The sequence below is a fragment of the Sander lucioperca genome, chromosome 1 (assembly GCF_008315115.2).
Source record: "Sander lucioperca isolate FBNREF2018 chromosome 1, SLUC_FBN_1.2, whole genome shotgun sequence".
NCBI lineage: Eukaryota > Metazoa > Chordata > Actinopteri > Perciformes > Percidae > Sander > Sander lucioperca.
In genome coordinates, this window is record NC_050173.1 from 13,354,114 (window position 1) to 13,374,427 (window position 20,314).

Consider the following 20,314-nt stretch of genomic DNA (forward strand, 5'->3'; position numbering starts at 1 on the left):
CGATACGCAAGTTCAGGGTATCAGAATCGGTATCGGGAAGCAAAAAATGGTATCGAGCCATCTCTAGTTACCAGGCTGTCAATGCTAAGACAGTGTTAGCTAAACTTACCTGCTTGAGTAAGGGAAAAAAACAACCATGGGGAAAAAAAACACCTGGGATTTGATGTTTTGTGCCAAATAAAGAGTGAATGCAGATGTTCTAAATGATGTTTTCAGGTGGTGTCCTTGTTGCTGTGTCAGGGGGCCGACCCCAACGCTCGAGACAACTGGAACTACACGCCGCTCCATGAATCTGCCATCAAGGGCAAGATAGATGTCTGTATAGGTAAGCGCAGAAAAACACACACTGCAAATATTGTGAGCTATATCAACATGAGTGCGTATCAACTGATTTGCAAGATGTCTGATTACATAGTAAGCATAAGTATGTTTACAATATATTGTCTAGTGGCATTTGGAGTTTTTTCCTTGAGTGTCTGTTGAGACTGAATTGCCCGTGTGAGCAGAGCAGAAACAGAATACATTCAGCAATGTCACTGGTTGCCACAATGGTTCCCAGAGTGCCATCGTTCCTTTCTGTGCAATAAAAGTCAGTGGTTGTTCTGGGACATTGCTAAATATGTTTCATTATGTGCGGTGGTATTGCTGTGGTGAATTTATAGATATTAAATCCTCTATTGGTTTTGAAGTCTGGTGTTTGTGTGTACCTTTTGATTTAAATGTCTCCTCCTCCGCTCCCTCCAGAGTTGCAACCTAGAGTTCTGTATAATCACAGTCATTTTAGAAACTATAATAAACCACAGGCAGACTGTACGCTATTATTTTCCATTAAGCATAAAGCAGCAAATAAGCTGTAAATTGCAATTACTCTGTTACTGTCTAGTCTTAAACCCACACAGGGGAGAAAAGGGCATAGATATCTTTGTCGTACAATATATGAGCTCCCACCAACAAAAGTTTTTTTTTCATTTTAAAAGTGAAACAACACCACAGGCTCAGTTCAGAAAGGACAGCAGCAGTTGATCTTTAAAGGTGAATTGGAAAATAGAAAGGCTGTATTACCGATCCCTGAGGAAAATTTGAAGTAGACTAGATACGTCACAGCATGAAAAGCGTCTGAGCAGTAAGTTGTAGGGTAATCTTCATGATCTTAATGGAAAAGCATTGCTCAGTGTGAGTGGCAATAACGAATGACTGCAATGATAGTCGACACCTTGCTGCCGGCATCAGACTTGAGCGCTGAGCGACAACAAAAAGTTGCTCCAGTCCTTTTTTATGTCTACAAAAAGCTGCTACAGCATGTCTGCGCCCTGAATGACTGCATAGCAACAGAGGGCTTTGTGGAGCTCTGAAGATCACTGGACAAACAAAACGTCATCCTGTTGTCAGGGCTGACACCTGTCATTGATTTATCAATAATTATGAAGGGCACTTATCTTTGTTGTCTGTTAATGCATAATGTGCATACATTGACTTTGACTTTATTTGTTCATGCTTGCTGTTGGTTTTCAATCTGAGCAGTCAGTCACATCAAAAGCTGTTGAAAAGGGCCCTTTAGAAATAAGACAGAAAATCTAAACGCAGCAGAAACTTCACTTGAACACCACTATACAAAGAATACAGAATAAAAAGACAGGACATAATTCAGTATGATGACATGCTATGTTATGATTCAGGATGCCTAATTAAACAGCTTGACTGCTGCGTGCAAAACTGAATCTCTCAGTTGTTTTTTTAGCTTTCTTGTTGCACATACAAGTGATTCACTAATTCTCTCTAATTAAATATAAGTGGTTTAGACCTCTTGTGTTCAGATAGCCTCTCTGCACAGTTGGAAAAACACTTAATCTCAATTAATTTGATTTTGAGTATAAATACGATATCAAAATCCAAATTTTTTTTTTTGATGTTACGATTTCATCGTAGTAGCATGGCCTTTTATGCTGTTCACTCGGTGCTAGACAAATTCTCACAGCTGCCTCATCTAAATCATGAACCGCTTTGCTATAGCAAGTTGTGTTTTACTGGCACTTCTCTAATGACATGTCGTTTTCAGCTGTATGAATATTTTTCAAATTGTTTCCTCTAATACAACTACTGACACTGCTAAATTTGTCACGTTTCCGTCTGATTATTTCCATCAGTGGGACTTGAAGCTGTGTGCTGTTAAGGTCTTCTTCTTACTCATTTTCATGAATAAAACCTACCCACAAATGGAGCAGAACAGGCAGCCTTATATATATCGATTTAGGGGTGTTGAATATCCTTATGTTTAAATCTCACAAACACTCCTCAAAGGTGGCATTCTTCAAGCTGAAAAGAGCGATTTCCGACAAGTTTGTGCAGTTAAGAAGGTTTGGTAAATCCAGATTTTAAATTCTCTTGCATGAGGCCCATCGTCTTGGAGTTACAATCAGCAGGTCATGCAGAGGATGTTGTGGTTGTGGCCACCACTTATCCAAACACACTTAGGCTAATTTAGTTACGCTCTACAACAATATTATGGTGACATTCTGGGGACCATGTCATTGAAGGACACAGACAACTCAAACTGGTTGTCATACATCGCTCTGATAAGCCCAGTAGTAAGCATGACTGAGTGCACTTCCAGCTTCTGAAAATAAAGTCTGACACATTTTGTGAAGAAAGAGGATAATAAAAACGTTATTTGCTACCAGTACAAAAAGCAAATATCTTCAGGTCACATTACCAATTTGGAAGATAATTTGAAAAGCTGGCACCTTCACTGCTCCTACTCTAAAGCAACACATTTGGCTCCCATCTGGTGCAAAAGAAAACTACTGGCATCCCTGACTGCAGCAGCAGGGGGGGACGTTTTTCTGCATTACCATACAACTAAGACAACTGACAAAACAAAGACTAAATATCCCTGTGTGTCTGGCAGTTGATGTTCATAGTGTACTGTGCATCACCCCCACCTCAGCAGGGGCCTGGGCCCCCCCACCAATGCCCTCCTTAAAGGTCCCCTCCACCTCCACCCCCCCTCCCACCTCAGTGACGACTCTCTCCATTCACGAGAGGGACGTCAACAGACTCTTTAGGAGACAGAACTCCAGGAAAGCTGCTGGACCGGATGCTGTCTCCCCATCCAGCTTGAAGCACTGTGCTGATCAGCTGTCTCCAGTGTTCACAGACATTTTTAACACCTCACTGGAGACATGTCACGTGCCAGCCTGCTTCAAGACCTCAACCATAATCCCTGTCCCCAAGAAGCCAAGGACCACAGGACTTAATGACTTCAGACCCGTCGCCCTGACCTCTGTGGTTATGAAGTCCTTTGAGCGCCTTGTGCTTTCACACCTCAAAGCCATCACCGACCCCCTCCTGGACCCCCTGCAGTTTGCCTACAGAGCCAATCGGTCTGTAGACGATGCAGTCAACCTGGCCCTCCACTACATCCTCCGGCACCTGGACTCCGCAGGAACCTACGCCAGGATCCTGTTTGTGGACTTCAGCTCTGCCTTCAACACCATCATCCCGGCTCTGCTTCAGGAGAAACTCTCCCAGCTAGGCGTGCCTGACTCCACCTGCCAGTGGATCACTGACTTCCTGTCTGACAGGATGCAGCATGTGAAGCTGGGGAAACACGTCTCCGACTCACAGACCATCAGCACCGGATCGCCCCAGGGCTGTGTTCTTTCCCCCCTGCTCTTCTCCCTGTACACCAACAGCTGCACCTCCAGTCACCAGTCCGTCAAGCTTCTGAAGTTTGCGGATGACACCTCCCTCATCAGACTCATCTCTGATGGAGACGAGTCCGCCTACAGGTGGGAGGCTGACCACCTGGTGACCTGGTGCAAGCAAAACAACCTAGAGCTCAACGCTCTAAAGACAGTGGAGATGGTTGTGGACTTCAGAAAGAACCCAGCCCCACCTGCCCCCATCACCCTCTGTGGCTCCACAATTGACACTGTGGAGTCTTTCCGCTTCCTGGGAACTACCATCTCCCAGGACCTCAAGTGGGAGCTGAACATCAGCTCCCTCGTGAAGAAAGCACAACAGAGGATGTACTTCCTGCGGCAGCTGAAGAAATTCAACCTGCCAAAGACAATGATGGTGCACTTCTACACAGCCATCATTGAGTCCATCCTCACATCCTCCATCACCATCTGGTACGCTGCTGCCACTGCCAAGGACAAGGGCAGACTGCAGCGTGTCATTCGGTCAGCTGAGAAGGTGATTGGCTGCAATCTGCCGCCGCTCCAGGACCTATACGCCACCAGGACTCTGAAGCGTGCTGGAAAGATTGTGGCTGACCCCTCCCACCCCGGACACAAGCTCTTTGAGACACTCCCTTCTGGCAGGAAGATGAGGTCCATCAGGACCAAAAGCTCACGCCACATAAACAGTTTTTTCCCCTCCGCCACTAGCCTTATTAACAAGGCCCGGAATCCATCCTGACTCTCTCCACACCCCACTGTAAATACTGTGTACCTACTCTGTACCTACTCTGCTGTAGCGTTCCTTTTTACTACTGTTTAACTTATTTTACTATTTATTTTATTTTATTTTATCGTTATTAATACATACTGTGTGTATATGTTTATACTTATATTGTTTATATTCTTTTTATCCTTCTTATATTTGTATGTGTGACATGTTCCAACAACACCATGACAAATTCCTCGTATGTGCAACGTACTTGGCAATAAAGCCCTTTCTGATTCTGATTCTGATTCTACTGGAAACAACTCAGACGGACCTCCACAATCACAAACATCATGCATTTTTTTTGTCTAAACAGTATTAAAGTGTTTGGTCACAGCATTAAGTTAGTTTTGTCCAGTGTTAAAGGTGGGCGAGGTTTACTCCTCGATGCAGCGGGCCCAAGTTCGACTCTGAGCTGCGCCCTTTGCTGCATGTCATTCCCCATCCCATCTCTTCCCTTTCATGTCTTCAGCTGTCCTGTAAAAATAAAGGGCGAAAATGCCCAAAAAAATGATCTTTAAAAAAAAAAAAATATATATATGTATATGTATATATATATGTATGTGTGTGTGTATATATATATATATATATATATATATATATATATATATATATATATATATATATATATATATATATATTTATTTATTTATTTCCATACATTGGTGTTGAAGTGATTAATGTAAACAAAAATCTTTGAAATTAGTCCAGTATTGAGTGAGTACGCTGCAATGTAATCATAGGACAAATGCGCATCGTCAATTTCCGTCCACTAAAACTGCTGATTTCGCCACTGACAGGCTGACATTGTTATTATAAGTGTCTGACAATATTATGGAAGGGATCCCTACAGAGATAGAGCTTTTTGTTAAAGAGTAAAATCCTTTTTGTTTAACCAGAAACCGCTTCAAAATCTCCAAACTCACCAGACTTTTCACATGTAAATGGTTAAGGGTTTACTTCAACCAAACCAGGTGATTGTTGAAACGGTGGAAAGACGAGCCAAGACAGGCTTTTGGTAGTTTTATTTTCTGTCGACTTTTAATGAAGTGCATTTTGGTTGGTTTGGCGATAGCGATTCCAGGGGTGTTTCATGTTCAAGTGGACCTATTATATAGCATTTCCAGGTTCATACTTGTATTTTGTGATTCTACTAGAACATGTTTACATGCTTTAATGTTCAAAAACTTAATGTTTCTTATACTGCCTATGGCTGCTGCACCTGTATTCACCCTCTGTATTAGACGCTCTGTTGCAGGGCCTGTCTCTTCAAGCCCCCCTGCTGTGGCCAGCACATGTCTGCGTGTCTCTGAACCTCTGCTGTGTTGTTTTGCTCCGGAGCCTGAGACTGACTGCAATGGAGTGTAAAGCAGGACTTTCTACTGTTAAAAAACACCAATAAATGCTTCTAAACCAAATACTACACAACCGGACATGTTCCAGCAGTAATGTGACCCGAAATTGGGGAGAAATGACCAACATAGGCCGGCAAGATTACAGCTATCTGGCGTTAGCATGCAACTGCTGTTGTTAGCAGTGGACACTAATAGAATATAGCAGAACTTTCTACCATCAAAAATCGCAGATAAAGGCTTCTAAACCAAATACTACACAACCGGACATGTTCCAACAGTAATGTGACCCAAATTTGGGGAGAAATGACCAACATTGGCAGTCAAGCTTAGCTACACCTTTTACTGCTGTTAGCATGCAGCTACATGCGACAATGTTAACACAACAGCAGCTTAAAAAAACACTCCAGTCCTGCCTGGCTGGAGCAGATGACCAATCATAGAAGACCGTCTTGGAGTTGCGGAACACTTAGCCGAGAGTAGAAAAAACTGTTGTACTGTAACTGTGAACAGTTGGAAATCTGAACGTTTTCGCTCACGGGGATTTCTCTGAAATACGTTTATCTCATTATTTGAACAACACAATTTAACATGAAAATCCAACATTATGACATTAAAGAAATGACGGAAAATACGGAAAAGCATAATAGTTCCACTTTAAACAAAAAGAATCTTACTCTTTAGCAAAAAGGTTGACTTCTGTAGGGACGCAAATTGACGGTGTGCAGTTGCCCATTAGCGTTACATTGTAGCTTGTTTCGCCTCTGCAGAATGCAGCGGTCTTCCTCAATACTGGACCAATGTCAAAGATTGTTGTTCCCATCAGACACTTAGACATAAAAACATAGGAAAATAAGGTCCAGGTTGAAAGGAAAAACTGACTGTTTGGTTTACATACTAAAGCACGTAAACAAAAAACACATGACCTCAAGTTGCTTGATTATTGGACAGAGTTTTGGAGAGTCATTCTGCCAGGTTTGAGATTTGGCATCAGAATGAGAGTGAAATCAAATCTGATTGGACTCTACCTCTTCGTTGGTGTTCAGACAACTTGAGTAGAAAATGAATCTGTCATTGCCAGACTTGCATGTCTTCCAGCTCAAGGGCTGGAGAAAATCTCATCAACAAACTTGGGATAAGAAGATCTTGGAAATCCTAAAGCAGCCATACGATTGGCTCTGAGTTTAATAACCCACCGCCTCCATAAATGTCAGTTCAGTGCACGGATTAAATGTGTCTTTAGTTCTTTAGTTTTTGTAAAGCACTGCATAATCACTACTTTTGTGTTGTATAAATATACTTCATATCTATCTCCTTATACCCTTAAACATCTTATATTTATGTATGTTATTAACCATTGTTAAATATTTGGTTGAATTGAATTGTGAGATGCCCTGTCCAGGGGTTTCAAATCAACTTGCTAAGACAGTTGGTTAAATTACGATAAGATACTATTTAATTATGAACAATTATTTAAGTTATTGGTTAAGCAATCTATAATTTTTTTGCTAAAACATTCCCCAGAAATGTCTGAAAATTGCCCATCACAATTTCTCAGTGCCCCAGGTGAAGTCTTCAAAATAGCTTGGTTTGTACAACTAACGGCCCAGAACCCAAAGATATTAAATGTGCAATGATATAAAACAGGAAAGCAGTGTCATCCTCACATTTAAGAGCCTGAAAGCAGTCAATGTTTGGCATTTTTCCTGGATAAATGAAATGATTTATTATCAAAATCATTGTTGATTATATTTCTATTGATAATGGTAATAACTAATAGTCTCAGCACTACATTGGTGTAGACATCCTGTCAGTTTCAGATGTTTCTTTGCATTTATTTGTAGGCTAATGCTCAGCAGCTCTGCTTTCTCAGTTTCTAGTCAGTTCAGTTTTTTCTAACAGTGATAGCACAGGAAAAACTGTTTGAAAAAAGTTTGTTATCTTTATTATAAACGGTGAGGGTTTGACTTTGGCCCAAATACGTGCCTGCGGCGCTTTGCCCAAATGTGTGTAAAACTGGCAACAAAGCCAACATGTCTAAATATAAATTTAGACCAACTAAAAGCCATGTTCACAGAAAGGCATTTCTTTTCCAAATTCAGTTTTCACATTTGAACACCACACCTCAGATGAGACAGTCTACGAAAATCTGGATGTCTCTGATTTTATTAAAATAGCGTACAAGTGACTTACTGATTGGAAATAGACGTTGCAGATAATCATAAGATAACTGTTGCAAATCTGACATTGTCCTGAAAAGTAGTCCTGTCCAAAAAGAGGATTTAGGTTGTTCAGAGAGGGCTTTTGCAGGTATTACTGACAATCCGTACTTGTCTTGCGAAACAGTGGTACAGACGGACTGGATTTGTAAACTATTCAGTGTGTGTGGCTGTGCATCAGACCGTCATTTCCCTCCCTGCCTCACTATGGGCATATCTTTATTCTCGTTGGGTATCAGTGTGTGTGTGTGTCTGCTCGCTTATGTGTGTATATGGGATTGGTGCAGAGCTAAATCATATTTTTGTTGAGGGGTGAGTGGGTGACTAAGGTCTGCGTCAGTGCTGGGCCAGAGGCACACACATGTGCATACACGTGCACATACAAACACACTGCATTACACACACGCCTGGTTATCTTCCTCTTCGCCCCTCCTCTTTGCTGGGTTTGAGCAGAGTAGTTTGAGGTGTACACAAGTCAAAGGGCATGTGCGTCGGGAACAGCTCAGCAATCACAATAGTTGGAAGAGAGATGGAGAGGAAGGCAGTGAGTGTTGACATTAGTGCCCTCGAAACAGCTAATTTACAAAAAAACTGCACGCAGGCAGTTTGTTATTCAGGTCCTACCTGTTCAGTAGTCACATGACTCTTCTCTCCTGATTTCCTTTTCTTTTTCTCTCCTCTCCTCTCCTCTGTATTTACTACTCCCTGCTCTCTCTCCCTCTCTAACACACACAAACAAACTCTTGTTTTGTTTTGCTCTCCCACCCTCTTTTCGTCCTCTACCTCTCCCATCCTCTCTGACTCTCATTCCCCCTCCCCTCCCACCCCCTCCTCTCTTCCTTTCTCCTCTCTCATCTTGCTCTCCGCTGCATCGCTCAGTCAGTCGGAGAGGCGAGAGTCTCTCCACTCGCACTGCCTGCCTCGTCGCTGCTGCTGCCTCGATTAGCTGTAGCCACTCATCTCCCTTCCTCACTCATTTTTATTTATTTTGTCAGCTAAACCATAGCCTTCCCCTGCTCCTCCATGGAGGTGTGATGTGTTTTGTAGCTGGTCACGTAGCCACTTTGTACGGTCCACTGTTTATCTGGCGGTGTGGTGTAGCGTAGCTTTCGCTGCTCTTGTTGTGGCATGTCTGTTTACATCAGCAGCATGGCTCGCAGGGCATGGGCAGCCAGGGGCAGCAGAGAGAGCAGCGCTAGCAACAGAGGTGGAGCAGCCGGAGAAGGAGGAGGAGAGAAATGTGGAGAAGGAAGTGCAGCGCGAGACACAGCCAGAGGTGGAGAAACAGGAGAGATAGCAGAGGAGCAAGTGGGAGAAAAAGGACGAGGTCCAGGAAGAGCAGTTTATGGACCAGGATGTGGTTCAGCAGCAGCAGGAGGAGCAGCAGGAGGGGGAGGACTAGGGAGAGGTGTGTGTCGGGGAGTTTGCATGTCAGTCCAGGAGCTCAGCTACTGTCTGTGTCTGCCCTGTTGTTGTACAGTGTTACTGCAGCATGGTGCCGACCCCAACATCCGCAACACCGACGGCAAGTCGGCCCTGGACCTGGCTGAACCCTCCGCCAAGGCCGTGCTCACAGGTCAGTCTCCTGTTTGTATATCTGTCTGTCAAATGCCACACACACACACACCCATCAGTACATGCCTGTATTTCTGTTCTCATTCTCTATTGCTTGTATTCTGTTGCCGATTGCAATATCTGTCCTGTTCTAGGTTTCTTGTCTGCCTTTCTCTCTTCTTGTATTTTCCTCAAAGGATGCACATTTCCACTTCTATCTTAATGTTAACATTTTTTGCCCACAACGTTTATTTTGATTTTGTCCAAGGCTGTAGGCAGTATCATCTTTTGTTCCTGTCAATCTATCACCCTCTTATTTTGCAAGGCTGTGCCTCTTATGCACTCACTACGCGTGTTATTCAGTCTTTGTGTCCAAGGCTGCTCGCACATTAGTCTCACATTGCCAGACCTATCTTTGCAGCGCTGTCAGCACTGGAGTAAGGTCTGGCTACACCACACATACATTCTAGAATGGCAGAAAAAAGCGCTCTGGCTTGTTTGCATTTTTTTTTAAACCAATCACCATCTTATTGGGTGATGCTATGCTTTGGACGCAGCAACAGTGCTTCTGCAAAATAGTCTCTGGAAGGAACTTGTTTTGGTGGAACGTTTGCACGTAGGGAGGCGAGCTCTGGAATGGCTAATTCCCTGCGACAGAAAACGGCACCTCAAACAATAACAGATGTAATTTGCTCTAATCATTGTTTTGCCGTATGTACTTTGTCCACAACAATCCCCACCAATCGGTCCTGAAAGTTTGGCATTTACTGGATGACTCTCCATCTATCGCTGCCAACAAATGTTTCTGGTGATCCGTATACGATTTCTTTTTTTTCTTTCTCATTCCAAAACAATGACACAGCAGACCTTTACTGAGCAGTGTTTTCTTTTTATTAAGCACAATGCTGCAATCAATGATATATTGAAAATACATTTAAAGTGGCCATATTATGCTCATTTTCAGGTTCATAATTGTAATTTGAGATTCTATCAGAATAGGTTTACATGGTTTCATTTTGAAAAAACACCATATTTTTGTTGTACTGCACATTGCTGCAGCTCCTCTTTTCACTCTGTGTCAGGTCTCTGTTTTAGCTACAGAGTGAGACCTCTCAACTTCTGGAAGATCTTTGTTGTCAGTCGCACATGCGCAGTAGCTAGGTAAGGATTACATGAGCTAGCTAGCTGTTTCTCCAACTTCGGCCTGTACAAGGCAGGATTAGCCGGGAGACTTCGTCTAAACGAGAGCGCACTTCCAACTTTGCGGGGAGTACCTGCAGAACAGGAACATGTAAGTAGTTCTATACAATTTATTTTGTAGATTAGGGTGAATTTGTGTGTGTTGTAGCAGTGTTTTGGCCATTGAGAACGAGCTAGCGCTAGCATGCTAACGGTTAGGCCCCTTGTCTCGGTTAGTTACGTAGAAAGCCGTGCAGATTTTGAACAGCTCACCCGGAGACTGAAGGTAGGACACATTCAGACTCAGACCTGTATCTCACTCAAAACAGCATGGATGTTTTTTTTTTCAAAGTTTGTATGCGTGTGGAAGCACCAGAGACACAAAATAACACCCCAAATCCCAGAAAAAGTAATTTTCTTCATAATATGGGCACTTTAAATGCAGTCTAAGACTGTAAGAACCCCACACCTCCAACCCCATCCATTACATACTACTGTGGCCCCATGGAGAGCAGAAGAAAGCATCAGCATTAGCATCATTGTCATCTTCCCACTTTGGTTTAAGCTAATGTTGATAATATTAGACTCAAGTCACTAAACGCTAATAGTTTGCATTCAAAGCTTATCAATTCCTTGATCCATCCATCCATCTTCGTCCGCTTATCCGGTCTCGGGTCGCGGGGGTAGCAGCTCCAGCAGGGGACCCCAAACTTCCCTTTCCCGAGCCACATTAACCAGCTCCGACTGGGGGATCCCGAGGCATTCCCAGGCCAGGTTGGAGATATAATCCCTCCACCTAGTCCTGGGTCTTCCCCGAGGCCTCCTCCCAGCTGGACGTGCCTGGAACTCCTCCCTAGGGAGGCGCCCAGGGGGCATCCTTACCAGATGCCCGAACCACCTCAACTGGCTCCTTTCGACATGAAGGAGCAGTGGCTCTACTCCGAGCTCCTCACGGATGACTGAGCTTCTCACCCTATCTCTAAGGGAGACACCAGCCACCCTCCTGAGGAAACCCATTTCGGCCGCTTGTACCCTGGATCTCGTTCTTTCGGTCATGACCCAGCCTTCATGACCATAGATGAGGGTAGGAACGAAACCTGACCGGTAGATCGAGAGCTTTGCCTTCTGGCTCAGCTCTGTTTTCGTCACAATGGTGCGGTCAATTCCTTGATGTTCCTACCAAAATATTCAGTGCTTCCCTACAATAACACTGCAGAAAGAGGCTGTTACAGGCAAAAAAAAACCCTTCAACTCAATGGAGAGCTTTAGTGGACAACATGGGACACTAAAACTTAGCAATGAAACTTAGACTACTGGTTCTTCCATTGTTACAAGCCCTTAAAGCCAGCAGGACTCATTACATCTATTCCGTGGTAGAGGAACCACGGGGACACAGTTATAGCCCTTAAATGAGGAATGGATTAAAAATATATGGCTTTAAATAAATAATTTTTAGTATATATTTTTTTCAATTTCTCTTTAGACAGCTAAAAGTACAGAAACTTTCTGCAGGTTCCTCATCCGGATTTTGTTTTATGTTTGACATCTTTCCTCTTCGCAAATCAGCCCTTCTCTTCTTCACACTTTTGATGTACTTCTTCGCTCTATATTGCATGTGTATGTGTTGTTGAGTCCTTAACTCACTTTTTCTTAGATGGGAAAGGTTGACCGACATGGTTCTTATTGAACTAAATTACTCCTGTTTTTGTTTTCACTAGTGGATGAGTAAAGAGAATTTAAAATTAAAATCTCTTTCTGTGTTCCCTGTCTCTCTGTGGGTATTTACAGGCTCTAAATCAGTTTTCGCAGCACCACTTTTTCTGTTTACACTGTGTTACATCACCAATTCCCATCAATTCCCTCTGTGGTAAATTAAAACCTCGAGAAGATACCACAGCGAGGAGCTGTGCAATGGCAAAACAATGGAACAATTTCACCTAAGCACCCTTTGACAAATCATTGTCCTTGCCAGCAGGAATGGAAATGAGGTTGTTCAGTGCCGGAATTATTGAACATTGACGCATATTTTGCTGCCTTCGCCCTATCTCGGTATCGTCCATGATACAAGTTTTACAGTGGAGCTGTCATGAAAATGTGTGTTTTTTTTTTTAGCAGTAAAACTATAGAGCAGAGTAGTAATGGATTCTAGTCTATATGTCATAGGAAATGTTTACCAAACATTGCAGACTTAATCAGTGTGTGTATATCTCATACGTATGTAATGACTCAAGGTTGCTAATAGTGTAAATAACTGACACAGTGCTGCTTACAAATTGGAGAGTTCTCACTTAGTGCAAAAATTGAGGATTAAAATAGGTTTTCAAACTGTGGGGGGGCATCTCCCCAGGGGGACCAGGGGGATTTGAAATGGGGGGGCACACATATTTTTAGCCTTAGTATGACTTGCACTTTGCGAGGTAATCTTATCTCTAATGTCCAAATGGTGATCAATGGATAAATGTCCCTAAATCTGCCTCGATATAGACAAAAGGAGAGTTCATCTTATAGTTTCAAAACTTGGCTCAGAATAATCACGTTTTTAAATTTTCTTCGGTATCAAAGTAATCCAGTGATGGTTGTATGTACATCCATGGGTACATTGCAAACAGGAACTGCTAAACATTTATTCTGCATACGTTTAATGATGATTTACCAAAATGTAAATAAATATAGGCTAAAGAATTGCTTTGCAGTTGTCTCAGTTTTGTCTGAGGGTTGTCCCAAAGAGTCAGTTTTGCTATACTGGTCAAGCCCCTTACCAATCACATATAGTTATACAGACAGGACTAATATGTGAAGTAATCAACCATTTAAGCCAGTGAGAACCTACTGACAGTGTGCTGCAGCTGCCTTCACACATTACAGTCATTTATGAGCAGGATTTTTCCTCGATCAAAGTGAGGCGAAGGTCGTACCTCACCAGTGAACTACTGAACCTTGATTTATTTTTATTTTTTTTTTTACGATTATTTTTTGGGCATTTTTAGGCATTTATTGACAGGACAGCTGAATAAATGAAAGGGAAGAGAGAGGGGGAACGACATGCAGCAAAGGGCCGCAGGTCGGAGTTGAACCCGGGCCCGCTGCGCCAAGGAGTAAACCTCTACACATGGTTGCCCGCTCTACCAACTGAGCTATCCGGGTGCCCATTGATTTATTTTTTTAATGGAAATGCATTTAAAGCAGATGTATGATGCCATGTCTGCCTACTCCATCAATCTTAAACATCTGTTATGGAAAAAAAAAGGATATGGGATTAAACATGTTTTAATTCACATACATTAATTAACAACAATTAAAGGGGCTGTAATATACATTTTTCAAGACATTTTAACTTGTCATAGTAGGGAAAGCACAGGTGCAATTAATAACAACGATGGCCCGTTCCATTTAGGTGATTAATTAAGCCATGCCAATGAGCCAGCATGGACACTGGATCTGGATCAGATAACTGGAATGCAGCCTTAATTTAGGTGATTAATTAAGCCTGTGCTTTTTCCTGCAATGTCAAAATGTCTGCTGTGAGGCCTGTTAAAAGGTTGCCAGATGATGAATAATGCTTAAAACATAGAAAATATGACTGAATGCCAATTGAGTCACTCAAGTCTAAGCCTCCAAAAGAAGCAGATGGCTGTGTTGTGTAATTTTAATAAAAAAGACAACAACAAGACGTTTACAAGGACAGCTTCATGTTGTCTTCCGTTTTCAACATCTGCTGTTTTCTGCAGGCATCCACCGATGCATTCAGGTGAAAATGAGCCGTTAATAGAGAAACCAGTTGATCCATAACACCAGTACTCTGACTCTCCCCCCACCATCATCGGCCCTTCCTACTGCAGTGGTTTTTCTGTGGTTCAGATCTGTAAAATTTACCGCATCTTGTTAGTGACGTGATATATGCTTTTATTGGCCGACGCTAATTAATGTAAACTATCATCCTGTTACATTGTCTTTTCACCCAGCACCACCCCAGAGTGATTCCACTGTTGTAATTACTGTTGGCAATGATGCATTTAATGCAATGCTCTTAAAGACAGTTTTTCTATTGCCGGCATGGGCAGGTTTTTGGTAAAGAAGGCAGAAAATTTGAGCAATGCCTTTAAATAGTCTTTCTAGGAAAAACCCTTTAATAATGTAAATGTGAAAATATATGATTATGTGCATGTTTGTATATGTGTAGCCTCTGTATAATCTTCTGCAGTGACACCGTGCATCTCGCTGTCCTATATGTTTTGTGTCTATAATTTAGAGGTTCTGCTCTATTCCTCATCTCTGCCGCAGGCCGGCACAGCTTTGAGCTTCAGTCTGTGGTGATGGAAGTTTATATTGACCCATAAATTAGCTCTACTGCTCTGCCACATCCAACAAAGTGCCCTCAGAAATGATGGACTCCATTCCCTGTTAGCTGGAGATGTGAAACGGAAAGACAGAGGTTTTAGTTTTTTAAAGCATCTTCAAACACCCCTCACACTGCATTTGAATTACATTTTTTTATGCAGTTTGTTTTCCTGATCAGGGTGAGCAGCAAACAGGGCAGGGCAGTGTTGACGCTCCCCAGATATGCCTTTTTACAACCTAGGAGCTCTGCACTTTGGTCTATCCCAAGTATGAGACACGACTATTCACACCACAGCAGGGGGCAGACTCACATGCCCAACTGTAACATTTGATGACTAAGGCCTGGGTGGGGTGCTTCTGAACGTTTGCAGTAGTACAATGAGCTAGTAAGGATGGGTTCATTTCTTACAGCTCATCCAAATTAGTATGTATGTATTACCTGTCAGAATCTGCTGTTGCAATATACTGTAAGAAGCACAATACATAAGCAATTAAATCTGATAGAAATGTAAATTCTCTTCAAAGCAAAAAAAAACCTGGAGGTCATTACTCTTGTGCTTTTGTAGAGTGAACGCCTAGAGAGTTTCATGTTAATTATATTGTTTCTTATCAGGTTACAATGCACGACGGGCACAGAGATGCTATGAGATTAGCCTATCACTAAATGGTCACTGGCTCCTGGAGCTAAATTCAGACGGCCCACAGTACACAGCCTTTATCAGATGCTGGAGCGAAGCTAGTGCGTTTAGATCTGATTTATAGTCCTGCGTCAATGTTGAGGAATGCTATACAAATTAGCATTTTGTGCCCAAGCAAAGTCACTTTCAGTACTCTTTAACACAAAGTCAATGAGAAAATGTAAATTTGTTTTTTGTTTTGATGGACAAAGTATTTTTACAGAATACACAGTTTACAGTGGACTTAAATCGAGACAGCGTGACTTGACACTGTGGCCACAAGTGACAAACAGGATAATGATGAAACACTAAAATAAAATTGGACTTGTTTAAATCGTTCCAAACAGCCACACTCGAAGGCAGAGTAAAAAGATGTCTGCGATATAAAGGGGGGATAATGGGGCACATTTTAAGACTCTTTAGTTCCTCCTGGAAGACATTCAAGTGGTACACTCTGTTGTACACACAAAATGTGCCACAAGTAGCGAAAGAGAACTTCAAACCCTGACCCTTTGAGTGTGAATGTCGGATTATCTGCTTCCAGGCTTTATGCTTAGTTAAGATAACTGTCAAGGTACGTGCACCAACGTGATATTTTTATCAAAGGCCTGAAATATCACAGATATCTCAAATATAAGACTGCAGATAAGTAATCGAGAGAAACACACACACAATAATGATGTGAAAAGCCCCAGAAGAGCAAATTTAGGAAACAAAGGATTACCAGGAGAAATTTTTTTTTCCATCCGTCTTTTCTGTCGTTAGTGATTGATCTTCCTCGTTGGCCGGAAAGCAGTGATTAGGACACTTTCATCAAGTTGTTTCTGCCCTTCACAATTCCTTTTTTTTCTCCCCTCATCTCTCCATCACTTTCTTTCTCCACTCATCAATTACAACGTTGTTTAATGAGCTTGCAAGTGCAACATGCACTCCACCCACCCCTCATCCTTACATCAGCCTTGGTGTCGAGCTTTCCCTTTGACACGTCATCTATACTCTTTGTCCGTTTGCCCCCTGCTGTCTCCCACCTGTCTTGAGCTCCATACCAATCAGCCCCTCCATCTTATCCCTGTGACATTTGTCATTTATTCTCTTTCTGCTCTTCACTTGAAATGTCTCACTCTGCCTCATCTCCAAATCTCTGACAGAAACATGATTCCAGTGTTATATCGGTCTATGAGCTGTTGGTGCATCAAAGACCTCAGCTAACCCTGAAAAGATAGCATGGTACCTGCATTCAGTGTTGTATGGTGGAGGTTGGTGATAAACATCACGGCCAAAATATGTTCAACTTGTCTTCTGAACTTAGGCTGTTTGTCCTCTAAATTTCAGTCAAATATTTTAACATCCTTCTAACAAACAAACTGGTGAAACATAAAGCTCTCTGTAACTTCAGTGGTAGGTATTTTATGTGGTTTTGATTTTCTCTGGTATTAGGCTCTCATAGTTGATTTTGTCTGTATCTTTAGTATTAAGCTCTCATAGCTTTGTTTGTTTTTGTCTCAAATAGGAAAAACTGTGTTGTATAAAGAAATATACTGTAGATTATGTAAAGAATAACCTGTAGAAGAAGAAACTTTATAGAGTTACTCAGGCTAGATGATGTGAATTGGTGACAGGTGCGTGGGTTGAGCTCCATATTGGGTTGAAGTGCTCACAACTTTATTATAAGTTACATAATACTGTAATAATAAATGCAAGCAGTCAACAGGAATATTATGCATTTTAAGTAACAAGACTAAAAGTTGAGGCTGTAGGCACAGTGGTGATTTGAGCTAAAGGCTAACATCAGCATGCTAACAAGCTTACAATGAAATTGCTAACATGTCGATGTTTGGTATCATGTTTACTATGTTTACCATCTTAGTTTACAATGTTAGCATGCTAACATTTGCTAATTAGCACTAAACACAAAATACAGCTGAGGCTGATGGGCCAAAGTGAAACTGGAACGTTTTCCGGAAGTAAGAAAACCTCATTCAAAATTACAGATTTGTAACAACGCTAATTTAAAAAAAATCCAGCCTTGGAACAGAGCCTTTCTCAACAGTATGTTGTGTAGCTCCCTTAATATGTCAAGATAAGGACTTTAGTTTCAAAAAGAAAAATTATATATTATTGTTGTTTATTTAATATTTGTGTTTTTTAGCTGACTTTAAAGAATACCATTTCCCAATAACCGATAGACCTTTGCGGGCTAAATGTCATGGGTCGACAAAAGAGGCTAGTCGAGAGGTTAGCTCAGACATGTCTGTTATAACAGCAGGACAGAGAATACAACTACAAAATTGCAAAAATGACTTTAGAAGAGATCTTTGCTGACTTTTATAGATATGGTTGAAACCAAGTTACGATGATGCAAGTTGCTGTGATGGGTGACACGCTTGTTAAATTTCCGGGCAGCTGTACTTTTTTCTGTGCTCACAAAGTAGGCTAATTGTTGTTACTTCGTAGTAACTTTGTTGAAATCACAGGGCGACCTCTAGCTCACCAGGTAGAGTGTGCGCCCCGTGTAGGCTTTCGCAGCGGCTGTGTGTCATCCCTTCTCTCTCTCCCCCCTTTCCTATCTGTCTATACTATCTAAGAAAAACCAAAGCAGAAAAAAATAATCTTACTTTTTTTCTCCATAATAATAAAAAAAACTGTTGAAATCACAAAGGTTTTAATTTCTAATAGTACTGAAACGGATGCTGATTTGTCTCAGAATATGGACAATAAACACCCCGGAACTCGTTTGATTCTTTTTAGATAGACTAATGAAATACTGAGAGATTGCACTGAGTTACAGAAGCTAGTGTAGCAGATGCTAGAACAGACTGGACATCATAACTTTGTTTCACTATTAGGGCTGCAACTACTAATTATCGATTATCAAGAAGCTGTAATGAGCAAATGTTGGGCATTTGTGCTTGACAAATTGGTACTCACTGTTCCATTTGGCTGTGCCGACATGCTGCTTGTTATGTAGCGGCAGGAGCATGGAGACCTGCTTGGATGGAGTGCAGGCAGTGTGTGAGGCGGCAGGCATGATGTTGAATCTCTATTAGTTGATCGTCAAACACCATCAAGTCAATTCAAGTCAGCTATTTTGTGTACTGAATTTGACTGGAGTAGAAAACCACAGCCACATGGTACAACATTATCTGGCACTAAAGACCAGCCAATAGGAGAAGGTAATTTCATTACTTTGCTTTAGTAATTGTAAATGCTTTAGCGATATGGAAGTTTGAAATGTCTTTCTGTAAGCCTGTAGCTCAGGACAGTAAATAAAGACGGGAAGAATTCATTTTTGCTGCATAATAAAAGGAGAGCGAGAGAAACACTGGAAGGAACAAATGGAGATGGAAGAGAGACGAGAACAGAGAGTGAGAAACAGAGTCCATTAGCTGCTATTAATTACCTCTGATTGGTATTCACAGACTAGCTTCTGAGCCTCAGATCAATTTTCCTCTCTGGACCTCTGTCAACACACACAACGTGTGCGCGCACACACACACACACACACACACACACACACACACACACACACACACACACACACACACACACACACACACACACACACACACTTATTCCTTTGGCCTCTCTTGTTTTAACTGTTACTCACACTTTTGCACACAAATTCCCTTTCTGATTACAAACAAATTGGCTTCATTTCAATTGTGTTACGTTGCTGTTTGCTTTAGATTAAGCACTAACCTGATGACAGGATAGCCTGTTTCGGACTGTGCAAGTAGTCTGTGTCTTTACAAAGTGTTTTTGTCCCGCTGATATGAATGATGTATCCTTTTAATTGCCCCTCCCCACATGTGTCCCTGGTCTTGTCTGGTATGTGCACAGCATTATCAAACATGTTTTATATTTCCATAGTAGGTGGAATGAGCTGAATTGTCACTTAAAGGAAATTACTGCAGGTAATCTGAGTGTTGACTCATTATCCCTGATGTTGTGTCTTATTGTCTTTCATGCTAAAGGTGCTCGTTCAAGCTAAACAAAAATTTAAAGGTAAATTCCAATGTGAGCATCGGTATGAGTCCTTTGTACAGTAGGTGGGAATGTCAAGATGTGTGTTCTAAATTGGTATTGACAAAACACGTCTTCGGTTTTTTGCTGTATGAATTGATCTGATCTGAGGGAATATAATTTAAATTAGGACACTTCCAGTGCCACTGTAAAGATAGCCTTTGATCTTTCTTTTTCTTTTTATTCTTTTTGGTGCAAACGGTGCACACAGTGTTGCTCTGTATAGGTTGGAAAGTGCAAGGCAATATCTGTGTGACCTTTTAGCACACTGCTGCTGATAGACAGGTGAATAAAGGTCCAGGATGCCTCCTTTAGTCAATACAATGTACCATAGCGTATATAGGATGTAAGATACTGTCTTTGGATCAGTGGACTGAAGTTGCAGCATATTTTTTCTTATCAAAAGTGTGGTTAAATCCATACATGAAATCAGAAGTGGCCACTATGAGTAAAAGATAAATGTGAGTTATATATACTAATTTTTTTTTCCATTACCTTTCCTTGATGCATTCTATTACTTTTA

At 41.7% G+C, this 20,314-nt stretch overlaps 1 protein-coding gene across 2 annotated transcripts in view; it reads left to right on the forward strand.

The window, feature by feature from the left end:
- The window catches only part of LOC116048894 (poly [ADP-ribose] polymerase tankyrase-1-like), an 83,058-nt gene that overhangs the window by 4,845 nt on the left and 57,899 nt on the right, over positions 1 to 20,314 (forward strand). Inside the window, exons 3-4 of one of the 2 annotated variants that reach the window (XM_031298186.2) lie at positions 217 to 325; positions 9,501 to 9,596. In XM_031298186.2, coding sequence (XP_031154046.2) covers positions 217 to 325; positions 9,501 to 9,596 — 205 coding nt within the window. The remainder of the gene's footprint in view (positions 1 to 216; positions 326 to 9,500; positions 9,597 to 20,314) is intronic. The other variant, XM_031298188.2, reaches the window with a different exon arrangement.